Source organism: Capricornis sumatraensis, chromosome 6 (genome assembly GCF_032405125.1).
Source record: "Capricornis sumatraensis isolate serow.1 chromosome 6, serow.2, whole genome shotgun sequence".
In the NCBI taxonomy this organism is placed as follows: Eukaryota; Metazoa; Chordata; class Mammalia; order Artiodactyla; family Bovidae; genus Capricornis; species Capricornis sumatraensis.
Window position 1 is genome coordinate 14,763,364 of NC_091074.1, and position 24,368 is coordinate 14,787,731.

Below are 24,368 nucleotides of genomic sequence, written 5' to 3' on the forward strand. Positions count from 1 at the left end.
AAATCTACAATTTGAAAATTTACACTGGCTAGTGTTAAGCACCTGAAGTTTAAAAGATAAACTTGAACAATGCTTTACTAAGGATTGACAACATCTTTCAAAATTGGAAGAAGCATAGGCAATTTTATAGTGGGTCAAAGCCAAAATAATAAACCTTGAAGCCTATACCTTTCATGTCTAATAAGGTTATTTGCTTCACTGACAAAAACTGTGCTGGTGATACGTGTCCAGTTGTGCTGAAAGAATGTAATCTGACATCTAATAATGCTTAAAGACAAACACACAGATGTGTTTCTGTTCTCAGACACACCTCTCCTATCCCTATTTGCTCTCATACCAACATAGAGATGCCATATTCTTTCTACACTAGAAAGGCTTACCTCTAGCCTTTCCTAACTTCTTTCCACCTTAAAATCTATCTTTGCCCATGTTTATTTTGAAATCACTTCAACTATGAAAAATGGCAATCGGTAAGGAATACACAATCTCCAGTTATGAGGTACTCTGCTCATATATATCCTTAAAACACAAACCTTCCTCTCACACATGCCATTTCTCAAGCAGTTTTCCAAGAAAAACAATAAGCCTTTCTTTATGTAATCAGTAGGAAAAAAGACCCCCTACACAATTCCCCCCTTGGAAAAAAAACTCTTTTCAAGGAGGAAAATCCTTGTCTAAGTTGGCCTGTTTCATTACAACCAGGCATTTCTCTTGGATATAATTTTGCTCAGTTATTCCTATTAACTCCTAAAAGTTATCAGCCAGGGTAACTGTGTTAAACTGCCTCTAAGATGGCTCCTAAAGACCCTTGCACTCTTGGATTTATGCCCTTGTGTAATCCTTTCCACAATGACTGAGTTGGATTTACTGACTCACTTCTAACAAAAGAATATGGCAGTTGGCAGTAGTGATGAGAAGAGGCAACTTCTGATACTAGGTTATAAAAGACTAGAGAGAGTTTTGGGTGCTCGCTCTCTCAGATTGCTCACTTGAGGGAAAGCCAGGTGCCACATTGTGTACAATACCTCAGACAAACTGTCAAGTTATCTGGATAAAAATTGCAAGCTTCCTATTCAACCTGAAAATAGAATAAAACTTATTTCTCATTCTGATATCTTCTCAATTTTGTAAACCATTTTCTTAGGTGGTAAAAAATCCCTCCTAACCCAGAAATATGGTCACCAACTCCAAATTTAAAAAAAAAAAAACAAGGAAAGCTGAAATGGAAAACTAAATTAGCTTCACTTTGCAGTAATAAAGTTCATGATCTATTGATATGGAGAGAAACATCTGGGATTCCTGAAAATAAAAACTCCACTTGTTAAAAGAACTAGATTCAAAGATTAAATTGCTAAATATACACAAAACCTAAAGTAAAACCCTTAATTGACTGAGGATTAGGATCCATTTGTGATTTCACCCACTTTTCATAATAAGAAACTAGAGCCCAATCACAGAGAAACAAACGAAACGACAAAGAATTTTCCAAGTTTATAATCAAAGTTTAACAGCTAAAGCAACTAGCAATCCATCATAACATTAACTGTACGTTAGTGTTTTGCATTCATGTTACTGGAAAGTATGTAAAAAATCGAAAACTGTGCTTATGAACTCCCCCCAAACCCACTCTACTTAAAAGCTACATCTAGGTTAGAAGAGTAACCTCTGCTTTTTCACGGCTTTATTTCAGACTGAAGCCGGGTCCTACCTGGGGTCCCAAGTTGACCTACACCCCAGTGACCTAGGAATACAAGTACACACCTACTCCCGCCTCCTGACACGGATTCCTTGTTTTAATTAGCCAGCACCGCTGTCACTCAAGATGTTCTGCACTGTCATTGGCCCCAAAGTCTTACAGGTTGGCAAGTTTCTGCCAGCTGGTAAGCATCGGTTGTCATTATTTCCGAGAAGCTAAGTAGGGGTGTACAGCGAAGAGACTCAAGAGCTATGAAATATGTAGGGTGACGCCCTTACCTGAGCGACCTGCGATCCAACCGCCGCCGCGACGAATCGGCCTCTGGGCGGGGGCTTTCAAGCCAAAAAGAAAACGACTCAGCCAGGAACGGGCGCCCAGGCCATGGAGAAGCCGGTTCAAACTTCGCTTGTTCACGCCGGTGGAGGTGAGGTGGGGGAGAATCCCAGAAACAGCACCGGATCCTTCCGAACTCAGAGAGCCTCAAGCTGCAGCCCCCTCAGCGGCCGACTTTTGACGTTTCCTATTGTTGCCGGAAGTGACGTTAGGGTTCAGAGGCTTCAGAAAGTATTTTCATCTCCATGGTCTACGATTCGTCACAGGGTCTCGGCTTCTCATTTCCCAGTTCGAGCCCCTCTGAGTCTCAAAACTGGGCAGACTTCCAGTCTGCACCTTGGGATCTGACTGAATGTAGAAAAACCTCTCGGCAGGAAGAGTCTTCCAAGGGCTCTGGATAGACATTCTGTGGAATCTGCGGCGGAGAATCCAGGGACGTGGGGGAGCCGACAGCTTGGAAGGTCCTGCCGCGGTGCTCCAAATACAAACGGTCGGCGCGAGAAGCGCGCCCCGGGAGCGGCGTCGGGCCGCAGGGACTCGTTGCTGGAGGCTGGGCTCCCGGGGTTCTCGGGTTGCATATGCTAGCACCTCCTTTGCCCGTTGTGCGGGGGCCAGAGGCCTTCGGAGCCCTTTCTTTGCTGGGCCGTTCTGGGTGAGCGCGGAGGAGCCGACGGGGCTGCCCCCGGGATTTGGCGGGGGTCGCCTCTCTTCCCTGCCCTAACCGAAGCCCTGGGAAACAGCTCTGTCTTATCCTTTTAAATTAAGTGGGAGGAGGAGAGCCCTAGATGTGCCTTGCCCATGAACCCGACTGGGGTATCCTTTTGATAACGTCCAAGTGGGAAGAGCTGATCCTCTCAGATAGGTTATGACTTAGGGTCCTGGACGGACCGATTCCTCTTACTGGAGCCTCTGAGCTAAGCAATCCGGTTCCTCGCAAATACTGATGAGAGGGAAGAGCTGAGGATAGTTGATGTTTTCCTTGTTTTACCTTTCCCGAGTATTTCAGGGGGAAAGAAAAAGTACTTCACTTTCTTACAGGACTGGATTTTTTCGTTACTGGGGGGAAAAAATACTGAAATTTGGATTCTGGAATCAGGGCTGTAGTAGACTTTTTCTAAAATTATCCGCAGACCTTTACACGGTTTTATATATGAACACAGCTGTCCCGCAGAGTTATATACTTGACCCTTACTCCCCCTTCCCCCCAATTTTCTCTTCTGTTATTTTTAATAGATGATATCAGTAGCTGTTACAAACTCTTAGTCATCAACCATAGTCCTTACAACGATCGGTTAAATTGCTTCATTCTGAACAAAAATCACTGAGTTCATTGGCATTCCATTGGGAGGTGTCATTTAATGACCTTTAGTGGCAGTGAGACTGAATTAGATTAATCGTCTTAAACTGCTATTTTATACCATTTTCACGATGCCTCCTGTAATACAGTGGGGCAGGTCTAACTCATAGCAGAGAACTCTGGAGGAAGCTAGGCAGCAATATTGAGACCATTTTAGTGATTGAATCTGTGCTACAAGCTGAGTGGTATATGCCTTGTCTTTTAATTTCTTTTTATAAGTTTTATAAAATGAAAATGTTAAGTGACTTCTTAAGTTATTTTTCATGTCTGAAACTACTGTGTTAAAATGTGCACAATTCCTACATTGGCTTTTTGTTAATGTCTTAATTTTTAGTGATTTTCAGTTTTATAATAAACTGTAGAGCCTTCCATGAAAATGTAGAGCAGTAGCTGTAATTTTTTTCTGTAATACTCAATTTTTTTAATCCTTTAATTTTTTTCTTTCCTATTTTATCACTTATCTTCCTCACCTACAGATCCCAGCTGTACTTTTATCATACTCTTCTTCAGAATATTTATTCTACTGGTACAGAAGAGGATGTGTTCCAGGGACGTACTTTGTTGTCAGAAACTCCATTAGCAGAGGTAGAAATAATGAGACATTAATATATGTTACAGGACTTAAGAGAAAGGAAAGATACTATAAAGTGTTAAATAAAACAAAATTTCATGTATCACAGAGGTGGAATATACCTCAAAAAGGGTTAAAAGAAATCTGTGGAAAGAGATAAAATTTATACTAAATTAATAGAATGTCTTAGGAGAAAAGGTGCCCCTAGAAGAATTGATTAAGGTACATGGGTCTGGAGCCTTCCCAGGTGGCACGAGCAGTAAAGAACCCACCTGCCAATACAGGAGAAGGTAAGAGACTCAGGTTCTATTCCTGGGTGGGGAGGATTCCCTGGAGGAAGGCATGGCAACTCACTCCAGTATTCTTGCCTGGAGAATCCCAGGGATAGAGGAGCCTTGCAGACTATACACCATGGAGTTGCAAAGAGTCGGAGGCAACTGAAGCAACTTAGCACTTGCACCTGGGTCTGGAACTTAACAAACTAAGACCTACTATATTGGCCAGTGACAACACCCAAAAATATATATATTTTTTGCAGTCAACAGCCAGATTAATTCCTACTTCATCTTTTCCAGGAAAATTAAGGCTGGTCTTGGGAAGTCATCCTTAACTGCTTCCCTATGTACATATATTCCGCCAGTTATCCTGAAAGATGTTAAATAAGGTTGATCTTTCTTGGCCAATATATTGTTGAAAGTGATTTTTAGAATGACTTCCTTTTTTTTCTAGTTTTTTTGCATTTGACACACTTGAAATTTCCTCTGCTTAAAAATGTAAATGCTTAGTTGAGGTGGTTGATTGGCTGGAAAATATTGACTAAAACTCACATATGAGCATTTAAAAGTATATTCGATAATGTATTCTTTACCGTGTGGATAAAGGAGGGGAGACTTGGAACAGGAAGTGAAAGTGAAAGTTGCGCTGGACTCTTTGCATGGACTTAAACAGTCAATGGAATTCTCCAGGCCAGAATACTGGAGTGGGCAGCCTTTCCCTTCTCCAGGGGATCTTCCCAACCCAGGGATCAATCCCAGGTTTTCTGCATTGCAGTCAGCTTATTTACCAACTGAGCCACAAGGGAAGCCCAAGAATACTTCAGTGGGTAACCTATCCCTTCTCCAGGGGATCTTCCCAATCCAGGAATCTAACCTGGGTATTCTGCTTTGCAGATTATTCTTTACCAGCTGAGCTATAAGGAAAAAGATACTATGTTTAAGAGGAGGAAAGGGTACAGAATTGCGGCCAGTGGCTTAATATAGAAAGTTTACTAAATCTAGGATTTTGCACATTTGTACCCCATCTCAGGTTATATATAGATACAGGAAAGGTGTGTGAGAAGGTGATTTGTACCCTAGGCAACTGCTGAGATGTTGACCAGAGGGACATGATCATGCTGACTCTAGTTCCCCTGATTTATGGATTGTTCTGTTTTGTTTTTAATGTCAGTGACTTCATTTGAGAGGAGCAGCATTCCCAGAGGATTCAGTACTCAAGGTATTGTTATATATTTGGACAGTTATAAATACTAGATATTTTGAAGTGTGTTACTGAGCTTTGCCTCATTGGTTATAGTTTAGAAGCCCTTTGTCTTTTTCTTGCAAAAGTTTTTAACCATTTGTTTACCTGTTTAGGTACCTCCCTTGGGAATAACCTCCTTTAGTCTAAAGAAAGCCCTGCCCCATGCAATAAAATGAGTCATTTAAAAATATAATTCCATAATATTATTTTCTTTGAGATTTAAAAAAATGAACCATTTAAAATCTCAAGTATTGTTCATATCTTTTTGTGCACATAAAAGTACGCACATATTCTTTGTATCCATTGGCCTCATACTCCTGTTTCATGGACCCTGAGTATGTTAGTATATATCACTAATAAGTTTCCCAAAATCATTGTATGACTTGACACTTTCAAAGCATTGTGCTCTGTTTCAGATGCTTTGCAACCTTGCCTTTGGGTTTACTTTGTAATTTCCTAATGATTAATAAGGTTGCATATCTTTTCACATTTTTGTTGTTTTCACGTTTACTTTTCTGTAAAGTTCCTGTTCAGATCTCTTCCCTGTTTTTCTATTGAGTTGTCTTTCTTATTACTTTGTAGGGTTTTTTTAAAAAATCTTTTTGTTGGTTATATATATTGACAGTATCAGCTTCCCCTCAATGACGTATCTTTCCATTCTCCTAATGGTATCTTTCGATGAACAGAAGATAGAAAGTTTATTGTGGCTCATTTTATCAATCTTAAGAAATCTTTTTGTACCTGAAGAATCATGTATTCTATTCTGTAATCTCCAAAAAGCCTATCTGTCTTATATTTCACATTTGGATCTTTGACAAACCTGTAATTGATTGTAAAGGATATAAAGTTCCCTTTACATCGAGGAGGTCAACATTTATTTATCCCATCTGGGTGTTCAGTTGACACAGTACACTTTATTGAAAAAGAGCATCCATTCTCCAGGGCTATTCTCCATCAACTTTGTCATAAGTCTAGTGTTGATATATGCATGGTCTATTTCTGTGCATTATTCTATTTCATTGTTGTGTTGGTAGATTCTAAATTTAACTTTATAATGACTCTCCATATCCAGTGGTTGAATTTTCCAATTTTAATCATCTTCACCGTGGTGTTATTTCCCATTTATCTTTTGCATATCTATGCAAATTTTAGAATCAACTTGTGAATTTCCACCTTTAAAAAACTATAGTGTGTTTTGGTGGGGCATGGGATGGAGGGAATACATTGAATTATGAGATCAACTTATTGAGTCTTTAAATCCTTGATCTGAATGTAGACCTCTTATTTAGGGCTTTATATCAATAAAGTTTTCTGTTTTTTTGTTTTGTTTTGTTTGAGGTCTTACAGATCCGTTTTAAATTTATTCACACATTTATGATATTTGAGGCTAGTGAATTATTTATACATATATTTTTAAACATATTTTCTAAATTATTTGAGAAATAACAGAGAAATACAATCGATATTTGTATATTGACCTTCAGTCCAGCAACCTTGCTAAATTTGTTTTATTTCTTTTGAATTTTTTCAAATACAATCTGTGAGTAGTAACATTTTTATTTTCTTCCTTTTTAGTTTTTATTTCTTTTTCTTGTTTTTTTGTACTAAGACCCGTAGTACAATATTGAATAGAAATGGTAAGAGTGAATAAACTTGCCTTTTCCCCATCTCAGGAAGAAAGCTTTCAATATTTCACCTTTACATATGATGTTTACAGTAAATTTTTTGTAAATATCCTGTACATGATGGCAAGCAGTTCCCTTCTATTCCTAAGTATTGTAAATGTTGAATTTTATCAATGCTTATTTTACATATATTGAAATCATTGTAAGACTTTTTTTCTTTATTTTTTCACATTGACTCATGCTGATTTTTGTTGTTGTTGTTCAGATAGTTTCAGTTTTGATCTCTGGAAGCTGTTTCATTCCCTATGACATACTCCTATCAGTGTGGGATTGGTTTCTTTGTTTTGTGTGTACTTTTTTACTTTCTAGAATGATACAATGATAAAACGAGCCTCAGGCTCATCTTGTATATTTCCTGCCCCAGTCTGAGAATTGGCCATTTCTCCAGGGAGCCAGCATTGCACATATTTCTGTATCTATATTAAGCTAAACATGAGTTCACACTGATATGTTGAACTAATCCGCAAGGCAGGGCTGATTCCAGTCGCCTCCCTTTGCTTCTCTGTAAACTCCCACTCCAGCAGTGAGAATCATACCTTCTACTATTCAGCCATCCATTTACCTAATTGTTCAATTCCAGCGTATATGTGTAGAAGCATCATAACTCCGATGTACATGGGAAACGACTTTATACTTAGAGTACAGTGTTTATGTGCAGTTCATTTTTCCTTTAGTCTTCTAGATGCCTCTCATTTCCAAAGTTAACTTAGCTTTCGACTTTTTCACCTTCCCTTTCTTTGAGGTTGCTTTGCACATTAACTGTTTGTGATCTTTCTTCTTCTGAATCCTTGCAGCCATAATCTCTAGTTTTATTGTCTTTACAGTTTTGCCTTTTCCAGAGTGTCGTAAAACGGAAAACAAACAATATGTAGTCTTTTCAAACTTGTTTCTTTTACTTAAGTAAGCAAGTAAGTAAAGTCACTCAGTTGTGTCCAACTCTTTGTGGAGCCCACCAGGCTCCTCAGTCCATGGGATTTTCCAGGCAAGAATACTGGAGTGGGTTGCCATTTCCTTCTCCAAGGGGTCTTCCTGACCCAGAGATCGAACCTGGGTCTCCTGCATTGGAGGCAGATGCTTTAACCTCTGAGCCACCAGGGAAGCCTTTTACTTAGCAAGATGCATTAAGGTTCATTTCTGTCTTGGTTGCCTTTCTTTGTTGTTGAATGATATACTGTTGTATAGATGTATTAGTTTTTTGTTTTTTTTTTTAAGTCATTTGCCTATTGAAGGACATCCTAATATCTTTTGGTTTTGGATGATTAAGAGGAAAGCTACTATAAATATTTCCATGCAGGATCTTGTATGTACATTTAAAATTTTAAATCAGTTGGGTAAATACTTACTAGCACAACTGCTGATTGTGTGACATTTAGCTTTGTAAGAGTCTGCCAGACCATCTTCCAACATAACTATGCAGTTCGAATTCCCATCTACCAAAAATTTGAGTTCTTGTTGCTATTCTCATAGGCATTTGGTACTGTCAATTTTTTGGATTCTAACCATTATAATAAGATATGCAGTGGTGTCATTTTTTAATGTATAATTACACAATGACATTTGATGTTGAGCATCTTACATGCTTATTTGCCATCTATATCTTCTTTGGGGCTTTCCAGTTGGCTCAGTGGTAAAGAATCCGCCTGCCAAGTAGGAAACGGGAGTTTGATACCTAGGTCAGGAAGATCCCATGCAGGAGGAAATGGCAACCTACTCCAGTATTCTTCCTTGGGAAATCCCATGGACAGAGGAGCCTGGCAGGCTATAGTCCATGAGTTCGCAAAGAGTCGGACACACTTAAACCACCACCACCACATCTTTAATGAGACTTTCAGATACTAGGCCCATTTTTAAATAGGGTTGTTTTCTTACTCTAACATTTAAGAGTTCTTTGTGTACTTTGGAAATAAGTCTTTTATCTAGTATGTATTTTATCAATATTCTATCTGTGACCTATCTGTTCATTCTCTAACAGTGTATTTTGTAGAAGTTTTAAATTTTAATGAATTCCAACTCAATATTTTGTGGGTTGTGCTGATTTTTCTAAAAACTCCTTGTTAAACCTGGGGATCAGAGGTAGTTGCCTATCGGAGCAGGTTATATATGGAGGGAGGGAGTGGAAGCAGAGGAACAGTAAATCTCTAGGGTTTAGTTGCTTCTTATGTCAACCTTCAAATAATCATTCTTATTTCAAGCCCCTGGCTGTACCACTCAGGAAAATCAAGGACCCTCATTTCTGAACCTGTCTTGCTGTTGTTGGTTTCCTCCTAAATAGGTGGATGGGATTGATCTAACTTTGCTCTGCTAGGTTGGTTGTTAACTCATCCATCTGTTTTCCATCTTCCAAAATTTTGTCATGTGGAGTCCCCTCTGGTTTTCTTTTTCCTAATGAGTATATATGGTTGCTAATCATTTACTTTCATTTTACTGGAGTTTAGAAAAGGGAATGAAGGTAACATACATTTTAATCTGCCATACGTAATTAGTCGAATCCTGAATTTTTTTAAACTCATCTATTTTTATTTTTTAAGCAAGCCATCTGATTTACAGCTATGTAAGTTCAGAGCCCTGGGAATACTGACTAAACCTGTGCTTAATTTCTTTGTCTCCATTTCCTACTGATTTTATTATGTACCCTTTAAAAAGTAGCCAAAATAGTCATTGATAGAGATTATTTTAGGGGGATATGTCTTCCCAAATGGTACTTTGTTGTACCATAATTTAAGTATTTGCAAGAGTGTCATATGATATCAGTGGTAAAGAATCTGCACGCCAATGCAGGAGGCACAAGAGATGTGGGTTCAATCCCTGAGTTGGGAAGCTGCCCTGGAGGAGGAAATGGCAACCTACTCCAGTATTCTTGCCTGGAAAATGCTATGGACAGAGGAGCCCATGGGCTACAGTTCATGGGATCACAAAGAGTCAGACATGACTGAGAACACACACATGTAATATCAGACTCATTGTAAGAAGATGAACATCTGGCAAACTTACTTTTTTTTTTTTTAATGAAAAAATACTGAAGGGAAAAGTGCACGTGACATTCAGGAATATATAGAGGATACCAGACCAATAGGGAAGATAAATTGGGGAAAAATAGCTAAAATAAATACTTTAAGTGTGTATGAGCTATGAACAAAAGAGATTAAATAAGCTTCAGAAATACAAAGAGTTAATGTCTCATGGATTTCTTTTTTTTTTTTTTCAGCTGAAAAATTAGATAATTTTCAAAGCTGGAGTTGAATCAAACGTTAAATAATGGCAACAGGTGATTTAAAAAGAAGCTTACGGAACTTAGAACAAGTGCTTCGCTCGCTAAATTATCCTAGAGAGGTGGATTGTGTAGGGTAAGCTGCAATATTGAACTTCTTTGTATTATTTTCACTAATGATGTGAGGTAACATTTGACATGGGAGGAGTATCTAAATAAAAATACAGATTTTATATAGGTCCTTTAATTTTTTTCATCGAAGTTACTGAGATATTTTAGAAAGCAGTTAGGAGTTTGTTTCTAAGTAGGAATTAATGAAAAATTCCAACTCAAGAGATTTGAAACAGCTTTTAGAAGTAGAAGCACGATATTGTAAGTATGGTCTCTGTACAACTTTTAATCTCATGGAAGTATAATGGATTTCATTAATTCTTTAGTTTACCAGCCTCCCACATTTAGTTGGGTGGTATTCCTTTTTGATTTGGAAGATTCTAGTTAACAGATTTCTTATGACAATTTATATCACACTTGTAGATTATTATTAAGCTATCTCACTTAATAGCCCCACTTTGAACCATTTGCTTTAGTTTCCATTGTCCAAATATGACTGACTTGCCTTTATAAAATATAGCAACATATCTTTCTTCTCTAATTCTGCTAGTCTAATATACACTCCTATCATTCTTTAGCTTTGATACCTCTTTTCCTTCCTATGTGGGGTTGCTGACTGATTAAATATTTCTCCCAGGAGAATGCAGCTTGACATCTGGTGCTTTTATTCAATTCACTGCAGTTTCCCCCTTTCTAGAACTGCATGGAACATCTTAGAAGCTAATTAGACATTTATTCTATGAATGTATTGAGGGACAAATTCATATTAGGTATGTGTTCAAGTAGTGAGTGAACCTGAGTTAAACCAACTCAGGAGCATTATTCCCTAATCTGCTCCCATGCTATGTTCCGGTCATATATTGGTTTCTCAAAACAAGGACATCTCTATTATCCAGACTTGCAGGGACTAATCAGTTTGAGTAACCACATTTTCTTCTTCCCACTTTTAAGCATTAACATTTTAAAAGGCATTTTGGATAGAAATAATTCTGAAATGTACTGATTATTCTCCTCTCTTCTGAGTATAGCATTCAAACATTTGATTTTTCTTATTGACCCAAGCTTATCATCAAGAACAAGTTTAGAGTATTTTATAATGTAGTAATGTCTGCAGGGTTTATTGACACGGGGTTGGGGGAGGTAACACTATCTTGCTGCTTCAGATTGCTCTCCTTGGCCACGCACACGTGCACACACACACACACACACACACACACACACATGCACACGTGCACACACACACACACACACACACACACACACACACACACACCCCTACCCCTCCCCACCCCATGTATTTTGGGTTTCTTTATACTTTTTCCCTTTTTAAAGTTTTATCCTGACATCTGTTGTTTTTTGTGTTGGCTTGCCAGTTTATACTATTTGTTTTTCTTACTGTTTCTAGTCTAAGTCTATGGAAACTGGATAACCAAGATTTTTGAGATTATTTAGCAAAAGAGGTATTCATTACAGACTGACTGTTTTCTATTATAATGTTCATAAAATAGACAGATTTTTCTGTAAAAAGTACTTTTTCATGTTCTGTTTTGAACTGTCTTACAGAGAGACAGAGTTGCCAGAGCAATTTTCTCATTGAGTAAATTATAATTGTACCCATAAAAATAAAAGAGAAACAATTTATTTTTGTCCTGAAAAAACAAAATGTAATTGTATTATATTTGTTCTCTTCCTTATTTTAAAATTGGGGGCAGGATGGGGAGACTTATATACATGTTTGAATTTTGTGGAAAACAATCATTTGAAGTAAGTGCATTGTTACATCAGTTGAACAAATACTTGCTGTGCTTTGTTGAGAGACAGTCAGTGAAGGCACTTCTTGGTGAGAAAGATCCATGTGTGGAGACAGTTAGACAACAGTACCAGACAAGGGCATGAGGCATCAGATCCTGAACACCTGGGGAGTTGTTCTAGAGAGATCCTTGTGGGTCAGAAAGATAGCTTCATGGAAGGCTTGAGATTGAATGGATTTATTCATACAGAATGAATGACACATAACTGAAGAGTAAGACATACTTGTCTAGGCTAGAAGAATTAGCATAATATAACAAGGTAGATTCCAAATGAGCCTGATGTCAGGGGAAGATCGTAAACTGGTCAACCTTGTTAGCAGTGATACCTTTTCCAGTCCTGGTATCCTCATCTGTAACTTAGAATTCATAGTATTTTTCTCTTGGAGGTTTATGATAAAGAGTAAGTGAGGTAATATGAGAATATTTGCAAAACCATAAAGCCTAGTTGCGTACTCTAAGGAGGTACATTTGCTGTATTGGTAGGAGAAAATAGACTAGATCAAGTAAGGCCAGTCTTTGGAAAATCAATAAATACTGTGATAAACAGGCTGTTGGTATTGATGCTGAAGAGTTTTTGTTTCATAGTAATTTGGCTGCACTGGTTTAGAGTAGGGGGTGGAATCTGAAGGGTCTCGTGCATCCCCTAATTATTATGGCTGTTGTGTTAAATTATGAGTTTTTAACAGCTTTTCGTTGTGGAATTAAGCATATTAAAAATCTTTTTTCTCTTTTTTCCATACAGTTTGGTAAAGGGAGATACAGCAGCCTCTCTGCCCATCATCAGCTATTCCCTTACCTCATACTCACCCTATGTAGCAGAACTTCTGGTCGACTCCAATGTTGAGCTCCTAGCAAAGAATGACTTGCGCTTCATAGATACTGTCTATAAGGTATTTTGAGTTTATGAAACAATAATTCTTTTAGAAGTCATCGAATGATTTTTTTAGATCAATATTTTTATAACTCCTTACATATATAGTTGATAGTATTTTCATATGTATTTATCTTATGTAAATGCAGTCTCTCTTACAATCAAGATGCAATTTGTTTGCTTTTATGTTTCATACTCTAATAAATATGATGACTGGTAAACATTTATCATTGATTATCATTTGTCTATTTTATATCTGTTTTTAGTAAAATTTGGTATACTGGCAGAAGTTAGAGTGAATGTAGTTTTATTAAGTAAAATTTGTGGTTCATAGAATTGTGAGTTAATTTATTAATTTAGTTGTTTGTAAGAAGGAACTGCAACTTATGTTAGAACAACTTGTGTTCCTTGAGATCTGAAACCATGTCTTATTATCTACTTTGGCATCTACACTTGTACTACATGTATCCTAGACTTAATCTCTGTTTGATTTTTCAAAGCCCTACTTTGTATCATTAATTTTATTTATGTACTGTGATTTATGTAACCTTAAAAAAATAGTAAAAGCCAATTTATCAAATCAAATCTGCTTTTTTTTGTTCTTTTTTAAGTAAAGAGTTTGATGAGATGGTAGCTTTTATATGTAGTCTCTGTTTAATCTTCCCTTTCTTTGCTTCTTACCTCAGAAAGCATCCATGGCAGCCTAAAAGGACTTCTAGGAAATCTGAGGTTACACAGAAGAGATTTTGGAAATTACTGTTTTAATCTGTTTCTTTCATTTTACACACGAGAAATTGAAACTGAGTAGCCTACTGACTTGTCTAAAAATTGTCATAATTTCTATAAACAAAGAGAACTATGGTTTTCTGATACCTGGTATTAGCAAACAAAAGAGTTTTTCTAGTTCCTATGAGAATATTTGAAGCTTTTGATGATTATCTTTTCCATCTTTCTGGATAGCTATCTGGTACATTCCTAGCTACCTGTTTTCTACCTATTTCCTACTTGATCCGATCTCTGCACCCCTACAAATCTCTTTAGTGCCCTTTCTATAGTGGCTTAATCCTCTCCCATCTCTTAAAAATGGTAGTACATCCCTGGTCACTTACCATTTTAGATTTTTGAAAGAAATTGCTCCCAACCATTATGCTGGTCTATTATTTCCTCTTTACAGCTTCTTCGTGATCAATTTAATTATAAACCAATCTTGACAAAAAAGCAGTTTATCCAGTGTGGATTTGCAGAATGGAAAATCCAAATTATATGTGATATTTTGAATTGTGTGATGAAAAAGCACAAGGAGTTGAGTAGTCTTGAGAAGGTAATTTTATTAATAGATTTTTAACTTATGTTAAGTGGCTATATTTTAATATATAAAGTCAATACCTAGTCAGCAAATTAATGCACAGTACAATTACTGTGCTACTCACAGATTTGAGTGGCCTTACAATGCCTGATGTTTGCTTTAAATACAAGTCATTTGTTTTGACACATTAGTGACTTGGAGCTACTAGTGCTAAACTAATATAACAAACTAACATAATATTTTCATCACTTTGTAGTTTTCAAAAAACATGTGGTCTCATTAGACTTGCAGTATTTGGCAGTCACATTTCATGAAAATTTAAATGACAGAGGAATTTAATATATACATGCTACCTTCCCACATAGTTTAGAAAGAAAGAAAGTGAAGTTGCTCAGTCATGTCCGACTCTTTGCAACCCCATGGACTGTCCTAACAGGCTCCTCCCTCCATGGGATTCTCCAGGCAAGAGTACTGGAGTGGGTTGCCGTTTCCTTCTCCAGGGGATCTTCCCGACCCAGGGATCAAACCCGGGTCTCCCGCATTCCAGGCAGACGCTTTAAAATCTGAGCCACCAGGGAAGCACATAGTTTATGAAATCTTAATACCTTTTTTTTTCAGACTCCATCACAACAAAGAAAAAAGACCAGTTCTGCCAAGTCAGAACCTTGTTCAAGTGCTGAGAAGGCATCTACTGAACCTGTGGGCATTGATGTCACTGGCAGATTTGTGACTTCAGGAAAGGTGGGACAGTACAAAGACAGTGTGTCGCGTTAAGAATTACCTGCCTGACTGATCCAACACACAAGGTTCACTTTTCTGCCTAACATCTAGAAAAACATTCTACTCAAACATTAGAGTATAAGGATTTTTCACAATACATATCGTGTATTTTCTGGGAACATTCCTAAAGTTAGAAGAAGAGGGTAGAAATGTACAGTTGAACATGTTTTCTCTTTATATTTCTAATCCCAAATTCTGCCTCTTGTGATGGTGAAAATTTACTCTTAATTAGGTATCTAATCTTCCTAAAGGCCTTCGCTTTAGTTCTAGGTCTTGATTTATATACATTTATATTTCTGTACCAGGAATATAGGTTAGCCAATGGTTGATAGTCCTTAAATCTATAATCTGGTTTGGGGATGGTGTTCTGAATATTTTCTTTTTGTTGGCCGATACTTTCCCTGCCCTTGTCTGCTTCAAGAAGCTGTGGCTGAATGAGTTCAATGCATTTAAGGATAGTTTTTCTATCTCCAAGGGAAAATGAAACCATAATATTATTTTATAATGGTAAATATGCTTTCAGCTGTTTTCCGCATGGGGCAAACCCATCGAGACTGGAGAATAGACTATCAGACAAATAATCAATGTGTCATTAGATACAGGATTTGAGTATATTTGAGTAAGATTCAGGGAGTTATTTTTCCCCAATTCATAATATGAGTTATATTATGAGTAAAGTATAAATAAATTCACAGATTCTGCTTATATAATTTATTTCTGAATTTATTTATACTTTACTCCATTATAAAATGTAGTGACACTTAACTATACTAAAAAGGCTCCTATGTCAGGAACTTAAAAAGAAAACTGTGCCTGTTCTGTCTCAGGTAATGAGGGCACTGTGAAAACAAATGTAACTGTCCTGAATCCTTTCCCAACTAGAATTTATCTAAACAAGGAATTTCTTATTCCAGATTTTTCAGATCTTCATTGTGCTTTTTTAGCACAGTATTAGGTACATTGTAAGGACTTAATGAATCTGAGTTGATATAACTGAATACATTTTTCAATCTTCTATTTCAGTGTGGGGCTGAGAAATGATCTAAATTGTCTTAATGGAAAAAGATACAAAATTTTAAGACATTAGACTTATTTTTAATTTTCTTAAAATTTCTTTTGTTATCCATCAAAGTTTTATCAATTATATCAAAATTATCAGAAACTTGGGTAGGTATTAAAATTCTTCCAATTTAGAGAAGTTGGAGTCAGTAAGTACCCTGGTTTACATGAGAAGCTGAGTCAGTGCTAAAGCGAATTGTCTCCTTCTCCCATGCTTTTTTGGAGTGCTAGTTGTAACTTCTGTGTCAATGTGTGCTGAGTTTTCATTGTACATATGCAGATCGTCTGTAGAAAAAGGAACTGGCAGAAGAGTCCTGCATAAATGCAGTTTCACCTAAAGCCTTCCTCTCAATGCTTTCCTTTTGTAATTGTTATTGAGGGGGGGTCTGATGTTTTGTGGTTTATTTAGTAGAAAAAAAACATTGTAATGAGTCCTACTCATAAAGCCAGCTCAATTATCTATATGCATGAATAGTGTGTTAACCTTTTAAAAACAACTTCCTCTTATGGACCGTCTCAAACATTTACCAAAGTATCCATTCAGAGTTTTAGCAATTTGTCAACTCTTTGCTAATCTTCTTTTATCTTAATTGTAATCACTTTTCTCAACATCTTTTCCCCCAAATTGAAACCTTTTGAAACAAGTCACAGACGTCGTTGAATAGATTATTTCAATATTTTGTAAAATATAAAAATGCTTTTTAAAAATCATGACCACAACTTTATCATCACATATAAAATATTAATAAATTTGTAATATTTGGTGTATGCATATATGGTAATTTATACTTCTGTAAATCTTAAATGGAAAATAGAATGTTTGTTTTGAAAAATTACTCTGTGTGTGTTTAAAATAATTGTGGAAGAGAACATGAAAGCATCTCTGATGTATTTTTCTCTATGCAGAAGAAAGCTGTGGTGATCCGACATCTGTACAATGAAGATGGTGCTAACATTCCTGAAGATACAGTAACAGATGTTAATGAAGCATTTGATGTTTGTGACTTAAAGGCTGCTGAAATAACAATTCCTGAATTACAGGTTCCTGACATTAACTGTGAACAACAAGTAAGAATTTGGGGCTTCCTGAACCAGTATTTCTTGCTTTGATGTACATAATTATTTAAGTGTCTAACCTTTGTTAACATTTCTAGTCTTTTAAACTATTGATCATGACATGTTACTATTACTTAAGAATCACTAAGTCATACTGAATATAATTAAAAAGATATTATTTGCTGCTCATGTTTAGGGTACTAGGAGAGATGATGCAAAGACGAATAAGACATAGGACTTCTTCAAGCTTTACAATCTAGTGAGAGACATAGACTACTTTGTAGTGAAGGTTCTTTTCCACCTCTTCCCTATATTGATGAATGGAAAAAAATGATGCACTACAGCCCTTTCATTTTCCTTTTGGGGCCCTTGGTGTCCTTTGTGCCCTCTTTTCCCTCTCTTTCCATGAGTATTATTTCTATTACTTTGTAGTCACAGACCCCTGTTATAATGTCTGGTCATTACTGCTTCTGTTAAAACTTCTTTTTATGTCTTTTATGCTTTGTGACTTACATCTTGTTATATAGTTGATATGTAAAAGCCACCAGATATCCATTAGGCTTATTTCCTGTTTATAGCAAAGGGAACAATCTCAGTGAACTTTCATTTGTTGGTCATTTCCTCTTAGTTTTCCTAATTATAAGAAGCTATTAGTTATAGTTTTATTTTCCTAACTGATACTATTCTATCATTTTAGGATATAAAAGTCAATCCTGAGGTTACTGCATTACAGTCTATGCTTGCTGAATGCCAGGAAAAGCTTAAGAAACTGACTTGCATAGAGAGTAGATTAGAATCTTTGGAAGAAAAAATGAAAGGGAAAGTGATGGTGAATGAAAAAACCTGGGCTAATCTTCTGAGTCGTGTCACTCTTCTTGAAACAGAAATGCTTTTATCTAAAAAGGTATTTTCTTTCCTTTGCTTTTACAGAGTATCTCAGATATAATAAAGTACTTTTATTCATTATTATGTGTCTATTCTTCGGGATGCTAAATAAGAGACTGTTTTGGGTCTTGGGAAATATTTAGTTGGAATGAAGTCCTAGTTGGACACAGCCTGTTTGGTGGTGCCTGTTGTGACTATTGCTTTTCCCTTTACCCATTAAGAAAATCTGATGAACTTGTATCAATTCTGGTCCTAGTCTATCTTTCCTTCTTAAAAAGTAGATTCAAGGTTTCTATCTCCTTCCACATTTGAAAGATCATTTTTTTTTTTTTTTTTTTTTACTTTACAATACTGTATTGGTTTTGCCATACATCAACATGAATCCACCACGGGTGTACATAAGTTCCCACTCCTGAACCCCCCTCCCACCTCCCTCCCCATACCATCCCTCTGGGTTATCCCAGTGCACTAGCCCCAAGCATCCTGTATCCTGCATCGAACCTAGACTGGCGATTCGTTTCTTATATGATATTATATATGTTTCAATGCCATTCTCCCAAATCATCCTGCCCTCTCCCTCTCCCACAGAGTCAAAAAGTCTGTTCTGTTCATCTGCATCTCTTTTGCTCTCTCACATACAGGGTTATCGTTACCAGAAAGATCAATTTTTATATGTAGAGATATTTATGTTTTGCTTGTAAATAAAATAAAAGTAAGCATATATATGTTATGCTTAGCAGTAAGAATATAAATTGAGAACATATCTTTTCATTTTATTCTAAATACTAAATTGTATTATTTCAGAATAATGAATATATAGAGTTTAATGAGATGAGTGAAGACTGTGCTTCCAGTAGTGACATGGACAGTCTCAATCCAGGTGAGCTCTTGGTGTATTGGAATTGGTGATATAATAGGAGATCTCACAAAAATGTTTTTATAGTATTTGATTATTTTAATCCCTGAAACCTTATTTTTTTAGAAATTGCAAAACTCCTAAGAAGAAAGAAAATACTGAACTTATAGACAAGTCAAGAGTTTCTAGAAAAGCCAACTTACATATAGTAGTGAAATAAATTCCAATGTACAAAATTGCAAACTTGTAGAGGCATTTTATTCTTTTATTTGCAAAGTGCTTTAGAATAATAAATGGACCTCCGTAGTTTCTCATTTAAATTTAACAATAACTTTCACCAGGAATGGCTTCCCTGGTGGCTCAGATGGTAAAGAATCTGCCTGCAATGCAGGAGACCTGGGTTTTATCCCTGGGTCAGAAGATCCCCTGGAGAAGGGCATGGAAACGCACTGTAGTATTCTTGGCTGGAAAATCCCATGGACAGAGGAGCCTGGCAGCTACAGTCCGTGGGATCACAAAGAGCTGGACATGACTGAGTGCCTAACACATAATAACTTTCACGTATGTGAATAATATATGTAAAAGGAAAAAAAAACACATTTGTCAGTAACCTGTAATGTGTTAAAAACCTCTTATATTTCAACAGTTTACTGATGATTATAGAATATGAAGGACCTAAAATTGGGGCAGTCGCCATGTCCCTTAACTTCTTTGGCTACTGGCATTTCCATTGTGACTGAACAGCAGGGATAAGGTTTCTAAGCTGCTTTTCAGTGATAGCTTTTTTTTTTCTTTTTTTTTTTGATTCTTACACTTTTTGAAAAGACAAAGGTCTAAATTTTATCTCACATTATAATTAAATCATATTTGCAGAAGAGATATTTTTCCGACTGAGAATTCATAATCAAGCTATAGTAATAAAAATTTAATTCTCAAGACAATACAAGTGCTTTATTATCCATATTTTACAGATGAGGAAGAGAGATATTTAACTGCCAAAAGCTACATAGCTACTGAAAGATGGGACGTGTTTGAATTGAGGCAAATTAGCTCTGACGTTTTCTTCTCAGCACTGCATACTTAGTGTACATGCCAGTTTCATTCCACAGCAACAATTTCAATATTTAGGTTATTAGGTACAGTTATTAGAGATGCTGTTTCTGGCACTAAATTTATTATAGACTACAAGTTTCAGATTTGGTAAAAGTTGGCTTTTTTTCTCTTTATTATTCATTACTCAACAAATTTCTAAGCTCAGTTCCAAGACCCTTGAGAGCAAGAACTTTATCTTATGGTCTGTCCACATAATGTCTGTATTTTTATCCCCAGTAAATATTTACGGTAGACATCAAGTTTTCATGCATTGCAAGAATACTGAATGCCTGCTATTTGCAAACATTGTCTTTGCCAAGTTCGATGTTGCCTGTTTGGGCTTAAACTTTTTAAATAGCATATTGCAGCACATACTACTAACCCCTTAGTTAAACACATAACCAAGTTTAAGACCTGCGCTAGGACTCAGAGTGATGAGCAGACAGACTACTGTCTGACATGGATTATAGATTAGGAATGAGGTGAATACTTGTCTCAAAAAATTTTTAGTCTGACCCTGATCAATTAAGAGTCAAATTTATGAAGTTTCTACATTATATCTTACCTATACATGCTACCTGGAAGAAGAGGGTTTGACTTCTTTTGATGCTGAGAGTAGCAGTTCACCAATCTGATCTTAGAATCATGTTGGGTTGGGGGTGGTTTCTGTGAAGTTCATGCTGATGTGAGTAGAGGAATGGAGCCAACAGGCAAGAGACTGTGGCTTGATGAGAGCCTAAAGTTCTCATATTCTCTTCCACAATACAAAGATTGTCTGTGTAGGCTTATGGTAAACTGTAAAATAGTTTAAATGGGTACCTGATTTTTCTTTTTTTTTGGCCTTGTTTTTGCATATGTACCATGACTAAAAATGCAGGGCTTATGGGGTTGATTGGACAGAAACTTGTCTTTTCTGTGATGTTCTATAATTGATTCAGTTGTAGGAAAGACTTGCCATCATTTTGCTGCATGAATAATATCAGGATACTGGAAAAGGAAAGTTATTCAGTTATATAGAGAAATAAATCTGTGAACCCTGAATTTTAAGCAATTTTTTCCATACATATCAACTAAGGGTAGAATGTTTCTTGATTTTTAGGAAGTATATACAGTCAGTTTTAGTAATAATTGCCACTATTTTAAGAAAAGAAAATTCATGGGTTGGTGGCCTATATTTAAAAATACATTAACTTGTATATTCAGTTGATTGCTATCATGATAAAGATAATATTACTTTTCTTGATTTTTATTGGCCAGTTTTTAACATCTAGATCCTCATGTGCAGGTCATTATCCTAAAAGAATATTAAAGACTCATCTAGACCTATATATACCAGTAGCCATTTTATATTGAGATGTTTATTTTCCTTCCCTCTATACATTAAATTTTAGATATTTGACTCTCCCATGAAAGGAAAAGTTAATCTAAAAATTAATTTCTCCACAGATAGAAAAAGCAAAGAGGAAAGGCATGCAAATATTCCTTTATCCTTTGGTTATAGTACAGTGTCATCAAATTCAACTCCCAGAACCTCAACTGTTAATTACTGTGGTTTGAAAGAGATCTCAGAGGTAAGAAGAATCTGGCAACCACTTACATGATTTCCTTTGTAATGCCAGAAAAAGTAAGTATTAGATTTAGTTGTAGATGCCATTGGCAAGACAACTAGTGAAACTATAAATCTCAATCTCATAAAAATTCTTTGTGATAAATAAACAGTACTTAGTGCAGTGTTTTAGACTGTGTTTTATATGTTCACGGTCCGTCTTGGATTATGGTTTACTTTGAGAAATCGCCTAAATTTGTTGCTTTTTAAATTAAAGGAAACAACAATGCAGAAAATGGAAAGGATGAAAAAAATGTAAGTAACCAGAAAAGGGCAACAGAGATTCATTTCTCTATAGGGAATTGTGTTGGATTACAGTATATAAAGAATGTACATGTGTGTTTCAAACCTTGAAGGTCTCTCAATCAGGTGTGGAATTTCCTTCAAGACTCCAGTGAATAATAAATCCATCTACAGTTATGTGTTTGTGAGATGAGTCACTGTTTTTGTTTCCAACAAGCGATGTAAAACATTGTTAATGAAATTAATTGCAGATTAAAGAGTGTGATGATATTTTTGGTTGATATTAATAGTTAATCAAGAAATTATCTATTTTTGATAACTAGTTTGTCAAACTGTTAAATTTTATGTATGTAGATGAATGGTGTGGGGACATATAAGTATTGTTAAAGTGTTGCTAGTCTTTTTCAGAAAGTTGTTGGTATGATAATACTGAATATGATACTTTCATCTAATATAAATATAAATTACGTGTATTTTTTAGAGAGAAGTTGAAATAAAATATGAAATTATGTAAGGTTATCATGCAGCCTACTACTTTAAAAAACCATATTTTTTTTTTTTTTGAAATTTGAAATGTGCTGAAATAACTTATGCTCCACGATTTAAAGACTTAAAATTGACTCGTTATTTTACTTTCCCTTCTGGCCCCAGTATACTTATTAACAGTACTTGTGCCTATAAATAGGCACTGAAGTTGATTTAAGGCTCAAAAGCATAATTTCAGCAACCTAAATCCTACACCTCACTATGGATTAGTTATTTACTTAATATATTATTTATTTATTATATTTCAGGTTTGAAGAAACTGCAGAGTTACTGAAATGTCCAAATCACTAATTATAGAATTGTCTGCATGAACTTCTCTAGGACTTTGGCTACTGTACATGTTGTATATTTTAAAGAGTTCTCTATGCAATTTCAATACACTGGAATGTTCTTATTAGAATTTGAATTCCATTTGGTATATTTGCTTTTTGGTTCCATATTGAATAAATACTTAAATATTTTTGCGCTTTGATTATACTGCTTTACTGTTTTGCTGTTAGGACAGCTAAGGTGCCAGTACACTTCTTTTAGAGCGTGAAGTCATTCCAGCACTGTATTTTTGTGTCGACATTTGTTGGCAGTGTGCTAAATAATATGTTTTTTAAAGTACAGGCTTGAGGACCATGGTTCACATCCTGTTGGAAACGTTCCACCTGTGACTTGCATGTTGTCCCTAGGAGGCTCTCATACCTACCATCTTGCCATCTGTACTAACGAATATGTTGTAATGAAAATTTGAAAATACTCATTGAAATTTAAATAAATATACAACTGTTTCATGCGCAGTCAAAAGGCAGCAACACATTTTCAGTTAATGTTGAGGAAGTCACGGCATGATTCTCCTTTTGTGTTTGGCAGCAAGTTGGACAGTTGTGAAAAACGTGTTGAGTGTTTTAGTACTCTGTTCTGTAACACATTTTAAGACCAGCAGCTCAGATGGTGGCCGTTCAGTATTACAAGATACACAATGAGTATTTTTGTTTGTTTGTTTTTTTAAATGATGGGAAGTTATGTTCTTTTTGAGAGAGAAAATAATCTTAGATGAACTTAGAGAAAAGTGGAATTCATTTTAAATAACTAGATGAATTATTTTATTTCCTCATATATTTATATAATGTAATTTGATATTTGCCACATGTGAAACATTAATAGTAAGTTAAAATTCTAAGTATAAGTAACCTAAAAAATATTTTTATTATTCTAATACAGGGACATGTGGAGTCATCATACTTTAAAATTATGAACTTTTGAAGTTAGCATACAACTTTGAGTTTAGTAGTTTCAGTAAATATTTCTAGAATTAATGAATTCATTTAGCTTTATTTCTTTCATTTGCAAAAAGTTATAAACCAAGAGATTATGAAAAACCACTTTATCAATGAAACTTCTAAAAATTTAGTATCCGTAGGCATGGAATTGTAGCACCACCTTGTGGTTTATATGCTGGTATTTTATCTTTTATTAAGATATGTGGTTTCCTGTGAAATATAGGATCGTATTTTCCCTTTGAAAAATCAGATTCAAGTTTTAAAAAGAAATGTTTTGGAATCTTCTTTTTTGCACAAAAGAGAAGTTATCTTCTTTTCTCATGGTCTCTTTTTCCCCTCTCTCTCCTTTATGTAGTATACACATATACCAATTGTTATTGTTTAGGCTCTTAAGTTGTGTCCAGTCCGTGACCTCATGGACTGTAGCTCGCCAGGCTCCTCTGTCCATGGAATTCCCAGGCAAGAATATCGTAGTGGGTTGCCATTTCCTTCTCCAGGGGATCTTCCTGA

At 35.9% G+C, this 24,368-nt stretch overlaps 2 protein-coding genes across 5 annotated transcripts in view; one reads left to right on the forward strand and one right to left on the reverse strand.

Annotated features, from left to right (window-relative positions):
* FBXO8 (F-box protein 8) overlaps window positions 1-2,204 on the reverse strand; it is a 37,576-nt gene extending 35,372 nt beyond the window's left edge. The window contains exon 1 of the mRNA XM_068973827.1: window positions 1,975-2,204. The gene's annotated coding sequence lies outside the window, so the exon portion shown is untranslated. The remainder of the gene's footprint in view (window positions 1-1,974) is intronic.
* CEP44 (centrosomal protein 44) lies at window positions 2,065-23,784 on the forward strand. 4 transcript variants are annotated; one of them, XM_068973823.1, is made up of 13 exons: window positions 2,065-2,681; window positions 3,863-3,971; window positions 5,404-5,451; window positions 10,366-10,504; window positions 13,033-13,180; window positions 14,336-14,482; window positions 15,086-15,208; window positions 17,213-17,374; window positions 18,060-18,266; window positions 19,052-19,127; window positions 21,642-21,766; window positions 22,019-22,056; window positions 22,839-23,784. In XM_068973823.1, exons 4-13 carry the CDS (start codon window positions 10,416-10,418, stop codon window positions 22,879-22,881), a joined length of 1,158 nt encoding a protein of 385 aa, XP_068829924.1. In that variant the 5' UTR covers window positions 2,065-2,681; window positions 3,863-3,971; window positions 5,404-5,451; window positions 10,366-10,415; the 3' UTR covers window positions 22,882-23,784. The 4 variants fall into 4 exon arrangements, with proteins under 4 accessions (XP_068829924.1, XP_068829925.1, XP_068829926.1 ...); XM_068973824.1 differs by lacking the exon at window positions 3,863-3,971; XM_068973825.1 differs by lacking the exons at window positions 22,019-22,056; window positions 22,839-23,784 and having other exon boundaries at window positions 21,642-21,834.
* Window positions 23,785-24,368: the final 584 nt, after the last annotated feature.

Coding starts and splice junctions, on each gene's coding strand:
- CEP44 (XM_068973823.1), top strand. CDS start 10,416: ATGGCAACAGGTGATTTAAAAAGAAGCTTACGGAACTTAGAACAAGTG. Junction 15,209..17,212: donor GATTTGTGACTTCAGGAAAG/GTGGGACAGTAC, acceptor TTCTCTATGCAG/AAGAAAGCTGTGGTGATCCG. Junction 19,128..21,641: donor CATGGACAGTCTCAATCCAG/GTGAGCTCTTGG, acceptor ATTTCTCCACAG/ATAGAAAAAGCAAAGAGGAA.